The 23,501-nt window shown below is 41.1% G+C and overlaps 1 protein-coding gene across 2 annotated transcripts in view; it reads left to right on the top strand.

The window, feature by feature from the left end:
* The window catches only part of MCC (MCC regulator of WNT signaling pathway), a 249,633-nt gene that overhangs the window by 195,839 nt on the left and 30,293 nt on the right, over positions 1 to 23,501 (top strand). For both annotated transcript variants that reach the window (XM_056848103.1, XM_056848104.1), the window contains 4 exons: positions 2,394 to 2,600; positions 17,380 to 17,526; positions 18,187 to 18,276; positions 20,623 to 20,771. In XM_056848103.1, the coding sequence (XP_056704081.1) occupies positions 2,394 to 2,600; positions 17,380 to 17,526; positions 18,187 to 18,276; positions 20,623 to 20,771 (593 nt within the window). The remainder of the gene's footprint in view (positions 1 to 2,393; positions 2,601 to 17,379; positions 17,527 to 18,186; positions 18,277 to 20,622; positions 20,772 to 23,501) is intronic.

Genomic DNA, 23,501 nt, shown 5'->3' on the forward strand with positions numbered 1-23,501 from the left:
GTCTTCTTTGGGAAATCAGAAAAAAATCACATCCTTTTGTGTGTTTAAAGTGCCATCAAGTCGCAGACAATTTATGGCAAGAAATTAACAGAGGTGGTTTGCCATTGCCTTCCTCTGCATAGTAACCCTGGTATTCTTTGATGGTCTCCCATCCAAGTACTAGCCAGGGTCTTAGCTTCTGAGATCTGATGTGATCAGGCTGCCTGGGCCATCCAGGTCAGGGACATGCACCCACGGGAGGAGTTAAGGTGATTGGAAGCTCTGCCCTTTGTACTTGCTCAGAGGCAGCCTTACCAGTGTATCTAGGGTTGCCAACCTCCAGGTAGTAGCTGGAGATCTTCTGCTATTACAACTGATCTCCAGCCGATAGAGATCAGTTCCCCTGGACAAAATGGCCGCTTTGGCCATTTGACTCTATGGCATTGAAGTCCCTCCCCTCCCCAAACCCTCCCCTGGCTCCGCCCCAAAAACCTCCCGCCGGTTGCGAGCAGGGACCTGGCAACTCTAAGTGTATCCCCAAGGCGCTGGTTTCTGAGAGGCTGTGTTTTATATCTTGGGATAGCAAGAGGAGGAAACACGATTTTATTTTTGTATTTGGACTTGTTTTAAACATTTTAAATAGCATTGCTATATTTTATATAAACATTTTGTGTGTGATGCTTTGTAAGGGCATAGATTAGAAACAGAGTAGAAATCAAATTCAGTTTGTAAGATCTGAGCAAGGCTGTCAAAGATAGGACATTTTGGAGGACTTTCATTCATAGGGTCGCCATGAGTCGGAAGCGACTTGACGGCACTTAACACACACACACACAGAAATCAAATGATGCCATAATAAAAAAGCAAATCATAATGTTTTTAACTTTTTTTATCCTAGCTATTTTCATCATTTGATTTCAACTGTAGAAGAATTCCACTGCCTTGTAATTTTTTTGTTTCTTTTATTCATTTTGTCTTATTTCAAAAATCAAGTCAACAGTGTGCATCCTAACTCTGAAATGTTCTGTGAAGTCTCGTCTTCTGAATCTTGATCGATGGAGATCTGTGGACTTCTTTTCAGAATGAATTTTATATGAAAGACTGTTTCACTAGTTCTTAGAAATGATAGCTAATCCAAGAAGAACTCTAGTAGCCTGTTCGGTTTACTGGGTTGGTTGTAAAACTACCTGCAAACATAATGGCAAGTTTCACTGTTTGAAAGTAGAAGTTAATCATCAACGTGTGAGGAGCCACACACTCAGTTTCTCCAAATGTACAGCACTTCCTTGGCCACATGTATGCCAGTGATTACATGGAGAAAGATTTGTGTAGACTATGCTAGAACAAATAGCCCTGTGATCGAAGAAGTTGCTGCCAGTTACATACAGCCTAGTTCACTCATTTTTCTGTGTGCTTTCTCTCCCCTGTATGTGGCCAAGGAAAACTGTATGAGCGATAATGTCTGTTAGAACTGTCATTAGTCAAAAATGGTTGACCCCAATGAATCACTTTTGTATATGCAGAGAAACTACACTCCCCAAAGGCCAAACTAGTAGGGATAGCAGCAACCACATTTTGCAGCCTGCCCTGATCAACACACAAAAGGGGGGTGGGGGTGGGGGTCTGATTTTTATGATACAGGATGCACCTGTGTGAGGGAAGCAAAATCTTCCCCTGTAGTTAACTCCCATACTTTCCTCCCAGTCTGTCTTGGACACCAGCCTGTCTACTATTGTCCCTTGCCTTCAACTTGTGTGTGTGCGTGCGTGCGTGCGTGAGAGAGTTTGAGTCTGGCATTCAGCTGTTCTGCTGCTAGTCTTAAAATCAGGATTTATTCATACAGTGGGTAGTATGTACATTTAGTGGGGGGTAAGGTTTGCTTGTCACTTTGATCTCTTACAATGGGGCAGAGAGAGTCTGATTTTGCCATATCCTCATTCAGTTCTAGCATTATAAGTCACTGAGCCGTTAAAGGGTATGAGCTTATCTGGTTAATAGAGGCTTTGGCTTTGCTTAATTGGCCCGCTAAAACAGCTGTCCACTTTGTACATCAACTGATTAAGTGGAGTGCACTCTATTATCTGTTTTAGAGTTTAATTAGTGTAGTTGATGTACTTTAATGCCCAGTGAGCAAATGAGATATATAAATGCCAGTAGCATACTGTGTCTTACTTCAGTACAACTAGATATAAAATGCGATGATGATGATGATTTTGTTGGAAAACGTTCCTTGTAGATTATTTTTAAAGTGGCATAGCAGGAAACAAAAATGGTTTTCTAATAAAAATTGCCTGAATAACTTTAAAAGAAAAGAACAATTTATAATGTGTCTTTTTAAGTTTGTAATTTCTTTAGTGCATCCATGTGAAATTATCGATCACCTCTCATAGTCTGACTCTTTCCATTTTTTGCAGACAGTGGAAGAAATTGAAGGTGTGCTAGGGCGAGACCTCTATCCAAATCTGGCAGAAGAAAGGTCTCGGTGGGAAAAGGAGCTGGCAGGCCTGAGGGAAGAGAACGAGAGCCTCACTGCGATGCTGTGCAGCAAAGAAGAAGAGCTGAACAGGACTAAGGCCACCATGAATGCTATCCGGGAAGAACGAGACAGATTACGCAGAAGGGTAAGGCTACCAGCCCCCTACATGCCACACAAATCTAAGTTCTGCTATGGAAGTAGGACGGACAGAATATAGGAAACAGCAAGCAGACTGTCCTAATTTGCAGCTTCCTTTTCTCAAGGGCCTTTGCTCCTGCCTCATTCACTGTTTTCATTCCCTTCTATTCCATTGGCTTCTTCTTTCAACCTCCTCCATCTTCCTTTTCATGGGCACCTTCCTAGGATTGCTGAATGCATCTCATCAGCCAGCTGTCATAAACAGAACTGTGCAAACGGGAAGGTTTGGTGCTTAATTTGTCTTCCTTGATTTGTCTTCCTTTAGGTACCACAACATTTGATGTTTATAAAGAATTTAAATGTGATTAATTGGGATATCTAAGGTATACAGTAGCCTTACAGGAACCCATATGTAATCATATCAACAGAGATCTCCACAAGAGGAATTCAGTTTTTCCAGCATGACTTATTTTTCTTGTTAACAAAAGCAGTCTTTGTGTTTTAATAAGTTCTTTTTTATGATTTGGGAGCCTGTAATGGAATGATTCAATTCTGTTTTCATATTCTGTTTCTTTGTTAACTAAAGTCCTTGTAATATGCACTCAGAATGAACAGAACAGTAATTATATATATTTGCCCTGTATGTAAATTGGAATTTTGTGGACTGAATTTTTTTCTGTATATTTTAATGACATCCTTTGTTGTCTGAGGAGCCTCCTTTAGATATTATTTTCTGAGCATGAAGTGCTCTTCTGTCTATGTCATTAGAGTGTATTGTTTGCTATTTTCATGCTTGGACAACTTCCCTTTACACTTTCACTCAGCAAAGCTGTCTGTTGAGCATGTAACAGTGTGTTTGTGTACTACTGAAAAAATTACACATGTCATCTACAGTGTTGCATAATTAGATCACCCTAGCTGATGTGCACAATGCTTATTCTTTTTTTTCTTTTTCTTTTTCTTTTTAATCCGGCTTTTCTCTTTGTGACCTGTGAGGTAGATGTGGCTTAAAGATTGTGACCGGCCCATCGTCACCCAGTGAGCTTCCATGGTACAGCAGGAATTCAAATCCAGTTGTTCCAGTTCCTAGTACAACACTCTAAGCACTACATCACACCAGGTCTTAACAAAGCTTTTGAGTGTAGTTGTATACATATGTGTATATCGATCAGTGTATGAGTCCTTTGTATAAGCTATATGTATACATATATTTTCTTGTACTGAAAAAAGCACCGCTGTCACTCATTTTTTAAGGAAGACTGTAGTGAACATCATTATTATGACCTCCTCCTCTTACATTTGCATCTATTTCTTGGCCAGCATCTATGAATTTTTCTCCTATCCTTCCTAACTCGGTACAATTGTATGCTCTGTAGGTTAATTTGGAAGAGTTTTAGTTCAGTTTTAATTTTTGAGGGTTTCTGTAAGGAAATTTTGTTGTGGTTGAGATCTACCTTAAATCTGTTTTGTTGTTGTTTTTATGGTAGTAAAGATGATGTATGGTCTTAACTTGCAAATAGCATGTTGAAAAGGGGGCACATGATGGAATAGCCCAACTGCTTTTGTTTTAAACTTCTAGCAATTGTAAACTTGCATTAGCCAGTTATCAGAACAGCTGAGGTTCATGACAAATTCTGAAGAGAGCATGGGCTTTTGCTGCAGTTCACAAATTTACTTTTTCTGCCACTCTCTCTCTACTTTAGGTCCTTTCTTCCTTGATTAGTTATCAGATCTTCTGTTTTGCATCCTCATCTCCAACAGCTAATAATCATGGAATAAATTAGCCTGCTTATGCAGACCTGCCTTTCTCCTAGCCATGCATGACATACTGTGGAGTGCTCTAGCCTTGATCTTGCTGAGACTTAATTACCAGAACCACATCCTGCCATATTGAGAAAACAGAAGGAGTACAAAGAGAAGAGTATGTAAGATAAATAAATTAAGATGATGAAGAGCTAAAAATATTTGAGTTGTGACCTAGGAATGTAGTTCTCCTGTCTCCTCCCCCCTATTCTTTTCATCTGATGTACAGAAACATCAAATACTGCATTTGTAGTAATGCCTAACATGGAAAGTATTTAAAGGTTCCAATTATAGGAAGGAAACCAGGTATAAATTTCCCATTATTTGTGTAATGCTAGTTATTTTCTAAACATGAATATATGTTTCAGCGCAGGGGCTGTGGCTCAGTGGAAGATCCTGTGCTTTGCACGGAGAAGGTTCCAGGTTCAATTTCTGGCATCTCCAGTTAAAAGGACCAGGCAGCAAATGAAGTGAAAGACCTCTACCTGAGACCTTGGAGAGGTGCTGCTGGTCTGAGTTGACAGTACTGGCCTTGATAGACCAATGGTCTAATTCAGTATAAGGCAGCTTCATGTGTGCTCATGTGTGTTTTTGATTCCATGCTCATATTTCAGAAGTCTAAGCAGGCTAACCAGGCAGGTTTCGGAACAATGAAAAGCATGTAAAGTCAGCCAGTGTTAGAATTCACCATTTTGTGAATGTCTTCAGAGAAGAGCTGCTGTTAGTAAGCTTGGGAAGCAATAGTTCAGTTATCATTTTTGACACAGTTATTATGGGTGTGGGAACCATGTCTTCGATCTCTCAAGCTTTTTTAAAAGCTCAACCATCTTCAGTTCTGGTTCCTGAACTAGATAATATTATGACATAGATTTGTTCACAATGTTCCCAAGGCTTTTCCCCTTGTTTTCTGAATTTTGAGATAACCTCCTGCCTTCATCTGTTTTATTTATTTGCTCATTTACTTATTCCTTCCTGGATATGCTCCCCTTCCCTGTCCAGTTATCCAAGCCATCTTATTTCCCAGCCTTGCTTCTCCTTGGGCTCACAGCCAAGCATCCATGCTCCTTTATAAACTCTTTCTAATTTGGACCCAGTCTCCTTTTGATCTGGCTTCCATCCCATATCCATAAACTCTGAACAATGTGGGCAGAACCTCAGAAAAGCAATAACAGCATAGAAACCAAAGAGGAGTATCACCTTCTTTTCCCTTCCTGCTTATAGTTCTTTCTTGGAATGTCTTTTACACCAGTTCAGATAGAAGAATGAGGTCGGGGAGAGACTGAAAGAGGACAAGGATGAGAGAAAGAAAGAAAATATACATGTACCTGTGTATGGCAGATACCAGACTATATTTTTGGGTGCAGACTTTTGGAAGGTGCATTGTGGTCTCCACAGAGAACACTTCCTTGTGATTGGAAGCGACTACATTTTAATGGCATTACTTTAATCTCCTCAGACTGTTGACCATGAGCATTTGAACTATGATAAAACATATGAGGTTCCAGGTTATTAAACACATAATTGAAAATTATTTTGTGCCTTTTCCCTTCTTTCAGGCTTATTGGAAAATTTAAGTCTTGTGATCTAAAGCATATGTTAATTTGCAGAACTGAGAGTTTATTTCCCCCTGGAGGAGTCTGTTTATTACAGATGTCCATGTCAGCCATACTATGTAATAGTGAACACTAGGGATCTTATTTGCATTTGTAATACAGTCAATAGCCGCCACACAAATAAATGTTTTCTTTGACCTACTAAATATTTCATATCTGCAGCCCTGAACCAAGAGTCACTACAGATTATTTCCCCAGAGGGTAAGAAAGGAGCCCTGCTAAAATCTAGCTTTGGTTCTATAAAGATTAAATTGGGTAGATAAAATAAGTTGTAACTGAGCAGATCAATAGGGCTGTTACTTTAGCCCAATGTCTGTAATCAAGCAAAGTGCTCTCAATGGGGATTCAGAGGCTTGTTAGAGGTTTAATTAAATTATATATTTAATGCATTCAGTTTACAGAGTGTCCTGCTTTGCAGTGCCATAACTAAGAAATGACGTGTATGGATTTTTATTTTTCACAGGTCATTAGTAAATGGGGTAATTACTTATTTTTGTAGGAAGTAAGGAAGCATGAGCAATGTAATGGCTGGAGTTGTTTCCTACCTTGAGAAAAATATGCTTCCTTTTTATTCCTTTGGATGAATTGCTTCATCGCTTAAATGTATCCCATAAAGCCACTCTGGGTGCATGGAGAGGTGCTTGCCGTCATGGTCAGATGGTAAGCTGAGCTACAGATGTAAATGTTCTGGGAATTTTGAAATCAGGGGAGGGGTGTTCTTCCTGGAGAAAACTAAAAATTTGGGTGAAATTGAACTTTCTGTTAAACCTAAAATTTTATTGACATCGTTTATAACTTAGTTAACATATAAAATTTTGCAGTTTGGCGTGTTTATTAAATTAAAAATATAACAGTGCAATCCTAAAGGGCCCCCCGAAAGGCCTTTGGAGGCAGCATGACCCCTGTCCTGGCATAAGTGCCACTTGCGCTGTCCCAACGGGCACTAGTGGTGGTGCTGGGCCACTTACGCTGGTTCTGGGGAGTGACACAGAAGCGCCACTCATGGTCATCAGCGCAACCTAGTCTGCAGCACTCCTCTGGCACAGGGGCTCCCACCGGTGCCAAAGAGGGCGTTCCAGGGAGCGGGAATGACATTAGTCAGCTCCTTAAGCCCTTTCACCCGAGGAACACCCATTTTTGCCAGTGTGAATTTCACCAAAACAATGCATATAGCAGTTTCACAGGCATTGGGGAATTTTTCCTGTGCGGCTTGCTGGCCTCGATGCAGCAAACTGCTCAGGAGGCGGCCCAGCTGTTCCGAGACTGTGCCCTTCCCAGCCACGACGCAACTACCCCCCCTTAGGATTGTGCTGCCAGTATCTTAGTATTCTGTAAGAAACTGCTCACTTGAGAAAGGGATGCATCCATTGCTACCATAGCTCATCTATCTTGATTTTTGTCTATTGAGAGGTAGGAAAAAATAAAATTTGAGAATAATAGAACCCAAACTATTTCAGAATCCCAGAAAAACATGAACCTAAATCCTGGGGTCCAATTCTATGGGCCCTGAACTAGGTGCCCCAGTCTTTCTTTTTGCGCAGGTGTGGACTGGGAAGAAAAAAGGGCCTTGCTACCGCAAAGGGCAGAACACTGTTAGGACATCCCACCTATAGAAGATCCCTGAATGTTTCCTTAAAGTGCAGCTTCTGTTGTCGCCTGAAAGTGGTCAAGCTTTGGCTCAAGCAAATTTTTTTAGAAAACCTAATCTATGGTTTGAGTGCACTAATAAAAACTTTTAAAATACAAATTGTTAATAAATAGGTACTGTTATTAAACTGACATTAAAAATAGCCTAGACGAGTCTCAAACAATAGCTGGTAACACTTTTCCCTTGTGAATTTGGCCCATTCTCATACTGGAACTGCATCTACATCACGTTTATCAGTACTGTATGTTGCACACTGAAAACAGGATAGGTTGAAATGACCCAGGGCTTGAGCAATAATCAGAGACCATTCATATTCTATTCTTCTAGGCAACTCAGCCATGAAGTATGTGTCCCACATGCATCAATCCATCTCTGGAAGCGTATTGACTTCAAACCAGACACCGTGACTTATATTTCATGGGTACACGAAAGTATCATAAGCTATTCAGACAGTAACATTATGGGTCATGGCGCCTCCAAATTAGTGTTCAGGTCCAGGGGATCCTTTTATTAAAAAGTCAAATGAGAGCTTGTAGTAACCAGATTTCTCTTCAATTAAGCAGGGAACCCAAGTTGATTAGATTTCCATTCTATTGTATGTGACAATTACATTTGTTGCTGGCATTACTGACACTGCAGTACTAAGCAGAATTCACTCTTCTAAGATCATTCATTTCATTGGATTTAGAATGGTGTAAATCTGTTTAAGATTGCCCTGTGAAAACACATTAAGATATACTTCAGCAAGTACAGTTAAACATTTCTTAGATATCAGCTTTAATACAGTTTTTGATATTTCTTAGAAGGCAGTGCAATTTTTTCCTCACCAGTAAGTCAAATGCTGGAGCACCAGACATCTTTCATGTACAAAAGTCATGACTTACGTTCATAGAGTTTTGTGCTACTAAGAAAGAGATTTATAATGAAATCCTGCTGAGCTGTCTTTTAGAGGTGTGTCTTGCTGCTTTTGTCCCACTTTTCAGTCTTCAGGCAAGTGAGTTCTTTCTTTAGAATGCTCACATATTAATCTGTAATTTTTGTGTGTACCATTATATACATTCACTTTTCTTTCTAGTTGGCAACTGTGTTGCCCTTCAGGTTTATAAAAATGGATATTGGCAACATAGAACATAATTTTCCTCTTTAAACCAGCATGGCATAGCGGTTTGAGTGTTGGACTAGGATCTAGCAGATCAAGGATCAAATCCCTACTCTGCCCTAGAAGCTCACTGGGTGACCTTGGGCTAGTCACTGTCTCAGCCTAATCTACCTCACAGGGTTGTTTTGAGAACAAAATGGAGGAGAGGAGAATGTTGTAAACCACTTTGAGTTCCCACATTGAGACTTTCATTGTCTTCTTTTCTTTTCGACGTCCCCCCTTCAGTTTGAACTGTAAGTCCTTTCAGGTATGTCTTCCTCATTTTGTCCTGACGATTTCTAGTCATATCAGACTTAAACAAATTCTATTTCTTAAAAATATTCACACTGAGGTACCTCCAGTTTCTTTGTACGAAAAAAATATGCAAACGTGCAGTCAACTGCACATGTACCTGTTTCACTGCATATACAGCAGTAGTTATCTATCACTTCCCAACATCTGTGTATGCAGAAAAATAGATATAGATTTTCTGAGTCATTTATGAAATAGTGAATGATTTTGTGATTTACATATTTTTCCCTACATGGAAATATTACCTTTGCTGTGTCAGGGCCCAGGCTACAGTCACCATGTGCCAGGCTCCAGTTTGGCTGAAAGACCTTCCCTTGGCCTCAGAGAGGAGGGGGGGGGGAGGGAGGGACTTCAATGCCATAGAGTCCAATTGCCAAAGCAGCAATTTTCTCCAGGTGAACTGATTTCTATCAGCTGGAGATCAGTTGTAATAGCAGGAGATCTCCAGCTAGTACCTGGAGGTTGGCTACCTCTACATGATGTTTCTGTTATTTAAGTCAGACCACCACCTACTTTCCATGATAATGGCAAGATCCAGAATTAGACAAAAGTCTTTTTGATTTATAGCGTGTTTTGTGGGTGTGTGCATGTATGTTTCTCCCTCTCTCTAATCTCGCTCTCTCCTCTTTCCCCCTACTCCATTATATTCTATCCAGTGGTAGCCTTGCTTCTGGAAAATGAAGTTTTCTGTAGTTCTGTAGTTCTGTAATGTCCTCGCATACAGTCTTTAAACTTCCTTGAACACCTTTTTTTTCTAAATGTGGTTTTAATGTTATTCATTTTCCTTTCCATTAGGATGATTGCTTTATGGCCTGTAATTGTGGCTAGTGATCACTACTTGATAAACTGTTGCTGGCTTGTAATTCAGGGCTGATATTTTAACAAGCTTCTTTTGTAGAAAGCCATCCAGATTTTCATATGTGTATTGGGCAAATGTTGAGAATTCTAAGATGCTCCGCCTCAGTGTGGGTCGATCCTATTGGAACACTGACGGACCCATTCCTAGTTCAAAAGGGGGTAAGACAGGGATGCCTGCTTGCTCCCTCCCTGTTTAACATCTTTATTAACGATCTGGTGCCACGTCTCAAGGAGGGAGCTAAACACCCCCCTATCTTGCTGACCATCCCATACCACTTTTACTGTATGCGGATGATGCGGTTTTGTTGGCGACATCTGAAGTGGTATTGAGGTCTACTGTTAATCTCTTTTTGGATTACTGTGAGCAAGAAGAATTTACCGTGAACTACGCTAAGTCAAAGGCCCTTCGTTTTTCTGCCATCAGGAGAAGAGGTCCTCAGTTTTTTAAGGTTAAAAATGGTCAGCTTGAATGGGTTTCCACCTTCCGTTACTTGGGCATTATCTTCAGCTATAATCTATCTTGGTCTGCCCATCTGGATCATGTGAAGAAGACATCAAGATCCACTACTGCAATGGAGAAGTTTTTTCGAACTAAGGGGGCCAAGCGTATTCCGTCCGCCATTGAAGTGTATAACGCGAAGGTGGTTTCCCAAATTTTGTACAGAGCAGACATTTGGATCTCCAGTGTTGATGAAAAATTGGATTCTTATTTGAATAATTTCCTTAGGAGAATTACTGGAACTCCCGGGTGTGTTGCTGGGACTGCCCTCCGCATGGAATTGGCCCAACCCTTGCTCGAGGCATGCACGTGGAGGAGGGCAATTAAGCTAAGGTTTAAGTTGTCCGACGCCAGTCTTCCGGCCCAAGTGGGGTTTCTCCATCTTATTCTCAAGGATCCCGCCCCCAACCCTTGGCTGACTCTTCTAGCGCAAAAATTAAAAGCACTGGGACTCCTAATTTCCGCTCCTACAGATAATCTTGTGTCATCTCAATCAGCAGTAATTTTGAAGAAACTGAAGGAGTTAGATTGGGCCAGCACGGTTTCGAGGGCTAGACGTACTTGTTCTGGTTTGGCGCTGGGGCTCCCTCCACCAGAGAAGCTTCCAGACTTTCATACTACGATTCCAATTTCTTCACACCGTCGGGCTTATCTTCTGGCCTGCCTGAATGCCTTTCCTTCTATGGTTATGTTGGGTAGGTTTAATGGGATACCCTATTCAGATCGTCTCTGTCCATGCAATATGGGTGAAATTGAAACCTTGGACCATTTGATGCTTCGTTGTCCTCGCTGGTCTCAGGACAGAGAGGCCTTTATTGCTCCAATTCTTACCAACTTGAACCTTCCTTCACATTCCTGGGTGTTGTCATTTTTGCTTGGCGATTAAAACAGTGGTTTGGTAACATCGAATGTGGCACGTTTCCTGGCCAGGGTTGCTGCTCTTAAGAAGAAAGAATTCTGAACCCGTACCTTTAGTAACCTCTAGTCAGTTTGCTCCCCCACTAGTCTAGTTTAGTTAGGAAATTTTATTCCCCGGGCTGACGCCTGGTTTTTAGCATTGTTAATCTAGTATTTTTTTTATGCCTTTTATGTTCCTCTGTGTCTTTTATCCCCTCCCTGTTTCCCTATCCCTTTCTCCTTTCTTGGTCCAAGACTGCGGTCGTAGACCTAATAAAATAATAAACTAATTCTAAGATTCGTTGTGCCTAAGTATACAGTGCCTTTTGTAATACCTTTCATTAAAGATGTTGAAGGATTTATGAAACATTTGTGTTTGTGACAGAAATTTTTCTGTAGTCCAAAAATCCCTGAAACAGGATAAAAGGGCAAATATTCTTCATGTATTTCAGCAGCAGTATAATAAAGAATAAAATCCCATTTGTTTGTGTTTTTGAGAAGACTCCACAAGCATTCATTTATCAAAATTTGTCGTCAGTGTAGCCCCGATTAATCTCAACAGTTTTTGTTAGTTGAGAACCTGCTCACAAGCCCTGCTCTCTGTCCCCCCCCCTCTCGGTGACTCAAACCAGGACTTTTTCAGTGGTGGCACCTCATCTGTGGAGTACTCTCCTCTTTCCCCATCTCTCTTTTTTCTTTTTACCCTGCTTTCTAACTTGGGATTTTTTCTTTTAAATTGTTTTCATTCTGCTTCCAGCTTGAGGACTTCCACAACATTTGACAGCCTAAGCTATCCTCATGTTCTAGTTTTTTTGTGGTTTTCATTCTAGATTTATAGTTGTTTTATTTCAATAATTTTGAGTTTTTAAAATTATTTGATCTTGCTTTGAGCCACCTCGAACATATCTCTGAAGGGATGGGGCGCAATTGTTTCAAATAATTAAATGGAGCAGTGTGAGTTGAAAAATGCTGTAATATAGGGTTGCCAGGTTGCGCCTCGTCACTGGCGGGAGCTCTGCAGGAGCATGGGTGATAGTTGTGATCGGCACACGCATGCGTGCAACCTGCGCAATGCACTGACGTCTCTTCTGGGTTTATCCGGAAGCAACGCTGTCGCTCTAGCAATTGCCTCTAAAACTCTATGGTTTCACAGCCCCCCCCTCTGCTGGCCCTCTTCTGCCTGTCGACCAGCTGAGAGATGGCAGCGGCCCAGTGAATTGGCAGGCTTTTGCCTGCTCCCACCAGTCAGCTGGCAAGCCTAAATATCATGGATAATGTATTGTAGCAGATATATTTGTATTTTACTTTCCTATACAACCGGGAGCATAAGCAGCATGTATAAGAATTCCTGTTTTTAATGCAACTGTAGTAGTATCTGGGTAGCTTATCAGAAAACCCACAAGAACACTCAGCTGTATAATACATTTAGTATGAGAATTTGAGAGATGATGTACTGAAAAATATCTGTTCTACGGCCATATTTTTTTACATGAGATAAAATCTGAAATGCAGGGCATGAAATTTATAGAGAGATTTAAGAGGATACCTCTGTCAAGGTTGGCAGTATAAGTGCTTCACACTTGATGAACTGCTAGGTTATGTGTATACCCAGCTGATTTGTTTATGTGTTCTTACAGTTTGGGAAGTTGACACCACGCTGCATTTGTTTCTGTTGCTCACCTCTATAATCAGTAGAGATATTTATGTGTTGCAGTAAATGGTTTGACACTCTGGGAAATTTTCCCTTCAGACTGCAGCTTTCCCCCTCTTTTTTATGCTAGTTGTGTGAAAAAATGAAGTTTTGATTTCCCTTGTGGAACAAGTTGCTGTGTTAGAGAAAACCATTTGTTTTTTAGCTCTTTGTCTGAGGCACACCTTACAGTCTTACGTTGAGAAATGCCATTTGGCTGTTGCAAGCTCCACCACCCACATGCCCCCTTTCTAGTCCAAATACCATTTTGAGGGCAGGTCTGCTGTATTTTAGTCATTTTCTTCCTTTTATTATATTATAACAATATCCATACAGCTCTTGAGCAAATATTCAGTTATTGAGCTCTTTGGTTGATCACTGGGCACACTTTCTAGCTTTTTGTGATTCTGGTATTTATATGCTCTGCAATGCTGTATTTTACGGTACCTTCTCTTTGGATTTTAACGTAATGGTGTAATCCTGAGATGTGTGTATTTAAAAAAAAAATTCAAATTACTTTATAGCATTTTCTCAAGATATAAAAAAATTACTTAACCTGACCTATATTTACCAATCCTATATTTTTTAATTAAGTGAGAGAAATTTGGGGCACTAGTTCATCCATGTAGCTGGAAAGCAACTCATTAATTGTCACACTGACTTTCCACTGTACTCATAGAATTAGTGACTTGAGATTGGCTACCATCAGCTAGTTTAGGTCTAGGACTAATTTTTCTCAGCATACATACTGCTCCGCTTTTCAATAACTGTTTTTCTGGGTTTTTGCTGCCTCATTTTCCTCTCAGATTTTTAACTTTTTCAATCAATACAGTGTGCGGTTTCAGTCTCTCTCTTTCCACTGTCTAGCCACATACACAGATTTTTAATGTTCCGCTGGGCTTTTCTTGGCTCTGAAGTTTTGACATCTTAGTTCAGTCACTGCTCTGGTAAACTGGGAATCTCTCACAGTTAAAGAAGAGGGCCTGATCATTTGTTATATCCTGGAAAGAAATATCAAGCCAATATGTGTATATTAGATTTCTGCATACTACTCCTTCTTTCTCTGTTGCTACAGGGAGAAGGGGTGAAGGTTTGAGCAGTGGAAAGAGAAAAGGTGGAAGTCAGGCTGATGGAAGTGTCACCATGCCTCTCTAGGAAACACCAGAAATTCCATGAGTTTTACTATAGAGTTTCTAGCAATTCTTAGAGAGGTATGATGTCACTTATGAGTTTTCTCTGGCCTGTGTCCCCCCCCTTTCAATCTCCCATTGGTTATCACTCTGGCCCAGGCTACCTTGGATTGCTCTGTTGTCTCTGCAACATATTCTGCCCTGGGAAAGAGAAGATGCTTTAGCTTCAGGAGCTCAAGGATGTACCGGTACCACATCAAATAAGTATGGTCAGCATTTTAATTTAATAGTGCATTTAAAAGAAGGACATGGAGACAAGTTTCACACCTGAGATTCTTACTGGAGCAAGATTTTTTTCCCCTCTGGAACATGACTGAACAGATCCAGATATTGATTTAGCTAGTTTAACATCAATTGGGAAAGGCATGGAACCACTTCCAACTTCGAATTGAGTAGTTTATTATATGGGAAAACTTTCTATTTAGCCTGTTTCTTGATTGCTGTTGTTTACCAGTCTCTATATCAGCCAGTCCAGCTATCTTTGTGCATATACAGTGAGGGAAAAAAGTATTTGATCCCCTGCTGAATTTGCCCGTTTGCCCTCTGACGAAGAAATGACCAGTCCATAATTTTAATGGTAGGTCTATTGTAGCTGTGAGAGACAGAATAACAACAGGAAAAACCCCAGAAACCCAGAAGACAAAAGTCAGAGATTGATGTGCATTATAATGAGTGAAATAAGTATTTGATCCCTTTGCAAAAGATGATTTAGTACTTGGTGGCAAAACCCTTGGTGGCAATTACAGAGGTCAGACGTTTCTTGTAGGTGGCCACCAGGTTTGCACACATCTCAGGAGGTATTTTGTCCCACTCCTCTTTGCAGATCCTCTCCAAGTCAGTAAGATTTCGAGGCTGATGTGTAGCTACTCGAACCTTCAGCTCCCTCCACAGATTTTCGATGGGATTAAGGTCTGGAGACTGGCTAGGCCACTCCAGGACCTTAATGTGCTTCTTCTTGAGCCACTCCTTTGTTGCCTTGGCTGTGTGTTTTGGGTCATTGTCATGCTGGGATACCCATCCTCGACCCATTTTCAATGCCCTGGCTGAGGGAAGGAGGTGCTCACCCAAGATTTGACGATACATGGTCCCGTCCATCGTCCCTTTGATGCGGTGAAGGTGTCCTGTCCCCTTAGCAGAAAAACACCCTCAAAGCAGAATATGTCCCCCTCCATGTTTGACGGTGGGGATGGTGTTCTTGGGGGCGTAGGCAGCATTCCTCCTCCAAACACGGCGAGTTGAGTTGATGCCAAAGAGCTTGATTTTGGTCTCATCTGACCACAACACTTTCACCCAGTTCTCCTCTGGGTCATTCAGATGTGCATTGGCAAACTGCAGACGGGCCTGTACATATGCTGTCTTGAGCAAGGGGACCTTGTGGGCTCTGCAAGATCTCAGTTCTTCACGGCGTAGTGTGTTACCAACTGTTTTCATGGTGACTATGGTCCCAGCTGCCCTGAGATCATTGACAAGTCCCCCGTGTAGTTCTGGGCTGCTTCATCACCGTTCTCATGATCATTGCAACTCCACGAGATGAGATCTTGCATGGAGCCCCAGACCGAGGGAGGTTGACAGTTAGGGTTAGGGTTGTCACCTTCTCACCAAGCTGCTTGGCAATAGTCTTGTAGCCCAGTCCAGCCTTGTGCAGGTCTACAATCTTGTCCCTGACATCCTTGGACAGCTCTTTGGTCTTGGTCATGGTGGCTAGTTTGGAATCTGATGGATTGATTGCTTCTGTCGACAGCAGAACCCTAACCCTAACCCTAACCTGGCTGGTTGATAGGGGATCAAATACTTATTTCACTCATTATAATGCACATCAATCTCTGACTTTTGTCTTCTGGGTTTCTGGGGGTTTTCCTGTTGTTATTCTGTCTCTCACAGCGACAATAAACCTACCATTAAAATTATGGACTGGTCATTTCTTCGTCAGAGGGCTAACGGGCAAATTTAGCAGGGGATCAAATACTTTTTCCCCTCACTGTATCTGCATACATACTATTTCAGCAGAAGAGCCCTCTAAAGGTTAGGGCTTCTGTCTCTGTGTATATTTAGGAAAAATACCTGAACATGAAATATGTTCTGTCAGGACTTGACATATTTTCTTTGGCTCTATGAACCAGACTTATTTTCCAGTCTTCAGAGTTTAATATATTAATTATCATTTTAAAAAAATTATTGCTACCATAAAACCTAATTGTAATCTCTTCAAAGTTTCTCATAATTTTGTTAAAGCTTTGACAGAAGTATCTAAATAAATGTAGGGATAGCCCTGATTGTCATCACTACAACAAAAAGCTAACCCTCTACCCTTAGCTTAATTTCCCCCATATGTCTGATAATTCCATTATTGCCTTAAAGCTCTGTTGAGTTGATTATTGAATTGAATATTACAATCAATATAGATACCACCACTGAATAGTGTAAAGATAATATATAAACAAGCAATGCCAAGAACTTCATGCACTTGTATTTTTATGCCATACAATAAAACATAATCTGATTTGAAATTGTAAATAAGAGTTGTACTTCTAATTGAGAGACACTGTGGTAAGTCCTTGCCAAAAATACTAGGCACCACAGTGAAATTTCCAGGTGCCATGGTGACCTGGTGCCTGGGATTTGTCAAGCTCTGTATTAAATACAAGTGGTGTGTTCCCAATCAGATTTTAGTATGTGTTAAAATGTAATAGTTTGGAGTCTATTACAGTTATTTCCACCTTTTCTCCACCATGCTTCTTCCCCCTTTATGTCTCCAACAAAGGCCTTGTTTGATGCTTAAGCACTGCAGAAGTCAGTAATCAATCCATTATTCCATTTCTTACCATCCCCCCATACACATATTCTTTGTTTCTTCCAAAGTGTCCATTAAACGTTGCCTTCAGAGTAAGGTATTCATATGGACAGGTTGCTTTCAAGAAATATGTCCATCTTATGTAAAACAATATAGAACTATGAACTGTTTTGTAGCAGCCAAAGGATCATTGGAAAGCTTTTATACCAGACCTTTTAAAATATCACCAAATTTCAAAAATGAAAAATCATTAGCCACATTCTAAAAAAGAACTCAGCTGCTGCCACTGGTATTTTTGATCAGACAATTCCAAAGGCAGGCAGATGATTTTTTGTGTCTTACTGCAGGTTCGAGAGCTACAGACCCGTTTACAGAGCGTCCAGGCAACTGGCCCATCGAGCCCAGGTCGTCTCACTCCAGCCAACCGTCCCATTAACCCTAGCACTGGAGAACTGAGCACAAGCAGCAGCAGTAATGACATTCCCATTGCCAAGGTGAGCTCTCGTACATTGCTACAGTGCCTCTCATTATCTGGAAGAAGCAGCTTTTGCTGTGTGCAGCTGCTGCACAGGCATGCAATTAACTGGGAAGTATCAGCTGGAGCATCAGGGGAATTTTCAAGGATCCTAAGTGAGCCTACAAACTCGACCTGCAGGAAGAGATAAAGTACTAAGAATGTTAAGCCTTTGTTAGTCGCAACACAGATGCCAGTTTGTAGTAATCAATTTAACACAGCATCTTTCAACACAGCAAATGAGTGAAGAAGGGGGGCATTTTGTATAGAGAGCCAGCATGGTGTAGTGGTTAAAAGTGGCAGACTCTAATCCAGAGAACCGGGTTTGATTTCCTGCTCCTCCACATAGCAGCGGACTCTAATCTGGAAAACCAGATTAGATTCCCCACTCCTTCGCACGCTGCCTGCTAGGTGACCTTGGGCTAGTCACGGTTCTCTCAGAATTCTCTCAGCCTCACCTACCTCACAAGGTGCCTGTTGTGAGGGGGGGAAGGGAAGGTGATTGTAAGCCGCTTTGAGACTTCTTTCGGTAGAGAAAAATGGAGTATAAAAACCAACTCTTCTTCTATAGATGTGCAGAAGCGATACATGGTGCCTGAATATACTAATCCTTGTGTGTGTATGTTTTTCCTGTTTATAGATTGCTGAGCGAGTAAAACTCTCAAAGACAAGGTCAGAGTCTTCCACATCAGACCGCCCTGTCTTGGGATCCGAAATCAGCAGCATAGGGGTGAGTGTTGATCATTGTTATTGAGGAACTGGCCAGAGAGCAAAAACATGCAATCTCTACTGTTAAAAATACATTTAGTTAGTACACACATATGTTTTCTTTGGCCTTGTTAGGGCTCAAAGGCAGTTAAGATTGAAACATGACATTCAGAAGAACAATAATAAAATTAAAGTAAAAACGAATAGCATATTAAACCTGCCAAACCAGCCAATACAGAAAACATGCAAAACACAGCAAGCACTATCCTCAAGATTTCGCTCAAAGGCCTTCTGGATTTTTTAAAGAAGTCTGCTTGCTCTGGAAAGCCTCTGGAGAAGAGATCCAAAATTTGAGGGGACAGCTGAAAAAGCCCTCCTCTGGATCCCAACCCACGTCTTCTCAGACAAGAAACCCACTTGCTACAGGAAGACACCATTCATAGATCTCAGAACTTGGGTAGATTGATATGGAGAACTGCTACCAGTCACAGCACACAATATTGAGGTTGCTGGACCAATGATTTGATTACTTATAAGGGTAGTTGTGTATGTATTTGGTAACGATATTTTAGCAATGTGATTCTAGTGCTAGCCATGATTATATGAAGTTTACAAGAACAAAATATAAATTTTATTTTCAGAGTAAATTATGAAGATTGAGTAACTTGAGTGTATTCACTTTGCATAATTCTGTGTTCAAGAAGAATTAAACAGAACCTTTTTCATAATTCATGATATGGATGCCAACTTTATACTAGATCTTTTACTTGCATGATCTTGTGTATTCAAAGCCATACATTCTATATCTTTGTGCCATGATTATATCACCACCTTTGACAGATTAAGATTATGTTATTTAAGGGATTCAGTATATAAAAAATATGTACAACGATGCCAGCACTGCCAGTTTTGAACTACCTAATTCAATTTGTTAACAGTGATACTGTGGACAAGGATAACACCTTTGTTTACAGTGGCAATCCCCTTGATGGAACAGTAAACAATCTTTAGTATTAAAAACATACCAGGAGCATGTCAAAGCAGCTGGGCTGGATCAGATCAATTTTCCATCTTGTCCAGAGTACTGTTTCACGGTGGCGAACTAGATGCCTCCAGAAGACCTATAAGTAGGGGAAAGAGGGCCAAATCTTCCCCTGTCATTGATTTTTCAGCACCAGTATTCTGATAGAACATGGAGGCTCCATTTAGTCGTCATTGATAGCCATTGATAAACCTATCCCACAAGATAGCCATTGATAAACCTATCCCACAAGAATCTGTCCGATCTCCTCTTAAAGCCAAGTAATCTCTGGATTAGAGTCTGGTAGCCAGCACAGCATCGTGCGGCAGCAAATTGCACAAGCCAATCACACTGAGTGAAGAAGTATACTTCCTTTTCTTTGTCTTATATGTACTTCTCATAAACTTTGCTAAGTGACTATGAGTTCTAGTATTATGGGACATGAAGAGTTAAAAGTTAGAGGATTTACACTCTTAGTTACAAGAATATAGATGTTGATGTCTAGCACAGGACTTCAGTGTAAATCTTTAATAACTATGTAATAGTTCAATTTTTTAATAATATAAGAAGCAACAAAATCTCTATACCTGGTCCTCAAGAGTTTTGTTGTTTTGAAAGTACTGCATTTTTTCAAACCTCAGTTGGCTGAAAAACATTGCTCATCAAAAACTGCAAATGCTTTCAGGCACAGTGGGAGAAAAGGGATTATATCCCATAAGCTAGAATTGGTATTTGGAACCTGATCATTTTATAAATGTAAAAGAAGCAGAAGTCTTTCCTATTAGTACAATTTGGCCTGTATCATTCTTGTCATTGGATATATGTACCTGGCTGACAACAAGTAGCAACAAAGAATGTTCGCATTTCTATGGTCATGTCAGAATCACTGGTAGGAAGGGAACATATATTGGCCATGACAATATGGTCCTGAAGCAAAAACTGTAAAGGTGTGCTTTTTAAGAAGAAATTCATTAACTGTGTATGATGTAGTTATGCAACAAAGTTCCAGACTTTAATACATTTTTCAGAGAATAACTGTTACTACTACCGAGCTAGGCAGCTTTGGGCCACATGACAGTAGGGAGAAATTCTGAAGGCACAGTAAGCAGTTCACTAGAGTCTGTCTTAAGAGTGTGGACATGCACATTTGATCACAAAAAAAATCCCTTCAAATTAGGAGATGGGTAGTTAGTGGCCTGTAGCTTCCGAAGGGTTGCACAGCAAGGACTGAAGGTCCTATTCTCCCCAACTGTCTGCGTCACTCCTTGCAGCTACACACCCACAACCCTGCACGGTACAGAGGAATAGAATGATATGGAATAAGGGCTTCTAACCAACTCATTACAGGTATCAAGCAGTGTTGCCGAACATCTAGCCCACTCTCTTCAGGACTGTTCCAACATCCAAGAAATTTTCCAGACACTCTACTCACATGGGTCTGCTATCTCTGAAAGCAAAATCCGAGAATTTGAAGTCGAAACTGAACGATTAAACAGGTAAGGTTAGAAATTGTATATGCAAATGAATTCTCTTAGATGGGATTATTGTTTTAGAAGAAGAAGAGTTGGTTTTTATATGCTGACTTTCTCTACCACTTGAGAAAGAACCAAAACAGGTTTACAATCATCTTCCCTTCCCCTCCCCACAACAGACACCCTGTGAGGTAGGTGGGATTGAGAGAGTGTGACTAGCCCAAGGTCACCCAGCTGGCTTCATGTGTAGGAGTGGGGAAATAAATCCAGTTCACCAGATTAGCGTCCACTGCTCGAGTGGGCAAGTGGGGAATCAAACCCAGTTCTCCAGATCAGAGTCCACCACTCCAAACCACCGCTCTTAACCACTACACCACGCTAGCTTTTATTTGTTTTCAGGAATGGGATGGCTTAACTGAGTTTTGTATGACAAATGCAACCCTTAAGATTTGCTGCTAAGACGTGCAAAAATATGGGAACCGTTTGGAACCTGGCTTTTAGCACACAACTCTTTTGAGTAACAGTTGGGTGTATTACTTATTCATAGCCAACATTTTGCAAACGTATGCAGGCATGGCATTAACTTGCAGGGAATCATTCCACATCTGAAAAACATATCATGACAATCAGCTCTTGCTTTCGGTTGATTAACTTGATTTGTTATCCCCGTCATTCTGATTTGTGTGAATTATGTTTATGCCAGCTGCATATAAATGCAGGAAAGATGACGATGAAAAGGAGAGCTTAACCTGAATTAATGGCTTTCTTTCAACAAGATAATTTAGTCATCAGCATAAAGCCATACAGTGATTTGTCAAGATTTGCATATTATTCTACAGGACCTGGCAACAGCTGCTGTTTGCCTCTTGAGAAACCTGAAATACAGTTTTCAAAGTTGATTTGTATAGATCAGTGTGGTGATTTTAGCAGAGATAAGTAGGTACTGCTGGTGTCTTTGTACTACTTTTGTTCTGGTAGTCAAAACAATATGTTGTTCTAAATACGTAGAAATAATCTCTGATCTATCATTTTCTCTCCTATCTTCCTTTCTTTTTTTTTGTCAGAACTAAAACAACTTTTCAAATTTTTCTGAGCAATCTTTTTCATTTTGGCATAGTTCTGTAATAGCTATTTACTAGTATCGTAATTCTCCAGTGGGAATTTGGGTACTGGATGGATATAACTTTGGAACATTGGACAGGGATAGGACTCCAGACCGGACTGCTAGGCAACCAGAGCCTGGTAGTTTGCAGTAATATGATTGCAGAAATTCTAGATCACTGTCCTCAGACATAAATCTGTGGGTTTCTGAGAAGTCCATAGAAGCAATTTATTCTACCTTCCCAGGAATCTCCTGTGCCTCACTAAAAAGCCATTGCTGAAGATTGGGGGACCATCTGAAATAGGTTGCCAGGTACCTCCTGGCAACCAGCAGGGAGTGGCGAACAAACTGGCAGTACACTTAGGCCCAGGTCTCTGGCATCAGCAATGTGGCAACATCATATCCGGTGTGCACATCATCGGAGGGGCATTCTGGTATTTTGCCAAAACTCTATGGTAGAATTTTGCCCAAATGCTAGAGCATCCCCCATGGTCATCGCAACATGATGACGTCACTTCCGGTGCATACTGGAAATGAAGTCACCACGTTGCAGATGCTACTCAGCCTATGTTTACTGCTGCTATGTTCCCCGCTGGCTGACTGAACAACGCTGGGGGGCAGGGCGCCAAAGCGGGGAATCCCCCGCTGCCTGTGGGAGTCTGGCAACCCTAATCTGAAATGATATGCCTTGTGGTGCAGTGGGCTGCACCAAGAAAGGGGAAAGGCCAAACCCACACATAACACAACTTCCTTCTGCTTTATCAACAGAGCTTGCTCTGCTCACCAAAGCGTATGTGTATCTAGGGAGGTACGGGTTTGGCCATTTCCCTCTTCTTGCTGCCACTCACTACCACTCTTCTCTGCCACATGACATATTCAAGGAGAACCCCTTGGCCCTCAGCAATGGCTTTGTCAAGGGATGGGCCTCGCTTCTCCCTGTGGTTTCAGTTCAAAAGAACTGCACTGTCAGGAGCCTCCTCATCAGACAGTGTCCTGGCTCTTGTAAAGAGAGCACAAGTAAGCCATGCTCCCCAGCTCCTCACAAGAACTCCCTCTCTTGCAAGAAGTCTGACTCTTCCTCAGTTGCTGTCAAAGCACCGCTCAACCGCCATGAGGCTCCCCAGCCTTCCTCCATAGCCATTGCTTGGCTGATGAGGCAATGGTACCTCAAAAGTCTGTGATGTATGCAAGCTGAATAAAAGCAATTAATACATTGATTTGTAGTTGCTAATAAGGCCAATTTCCATGAAAGTTATTCCTTCCCCTCCCCATCCCGCCTCAGGCCCCTGCTCACAGATTCCCTTGTTTTAAAATGGTTTGGTAGTCATCTGGTCCCAGTAGTTCTTTATGTGAAAAGTATGCATCTAGCCCAATATTTGGAAGTTGCATGGCTATATTCATTGGATGCGGGTGGACTCTTGGTTTTTCTCCTCTTCTCCTTTTTTTGACAGCAGTCTTCTTCCTGCCCCTGGAAAAGGTGCTTTTGAAATTCCTTCCATTTTTAAACTTAAGACAGTTTCAAAAGCGATGTCTAGTGTCGCATGAGAGTACTGTGGTTTGGTTGTGGAAAACCCTCCGTGAACTCATGCAGAGCCCTGAACTACTCTTGGTATTTTAGCCTACATCCTGAACAACTCTACCTTATTCCCCAA

Source organism: Euleptes europaea, chromosome 4, assembly GCF_029931775.1.
Source record: "Euleptes europaea isolate rEulEur1 chromosome 4, rEulEur1.hap1, whole genome shotgun sequence".
Lineage (NCBI taxonomy): Eukaryota > Metazoa > Chordata > Lepidosauria > Squamata > Sphaerodactylidae > Euleptes > Euleptes europaea.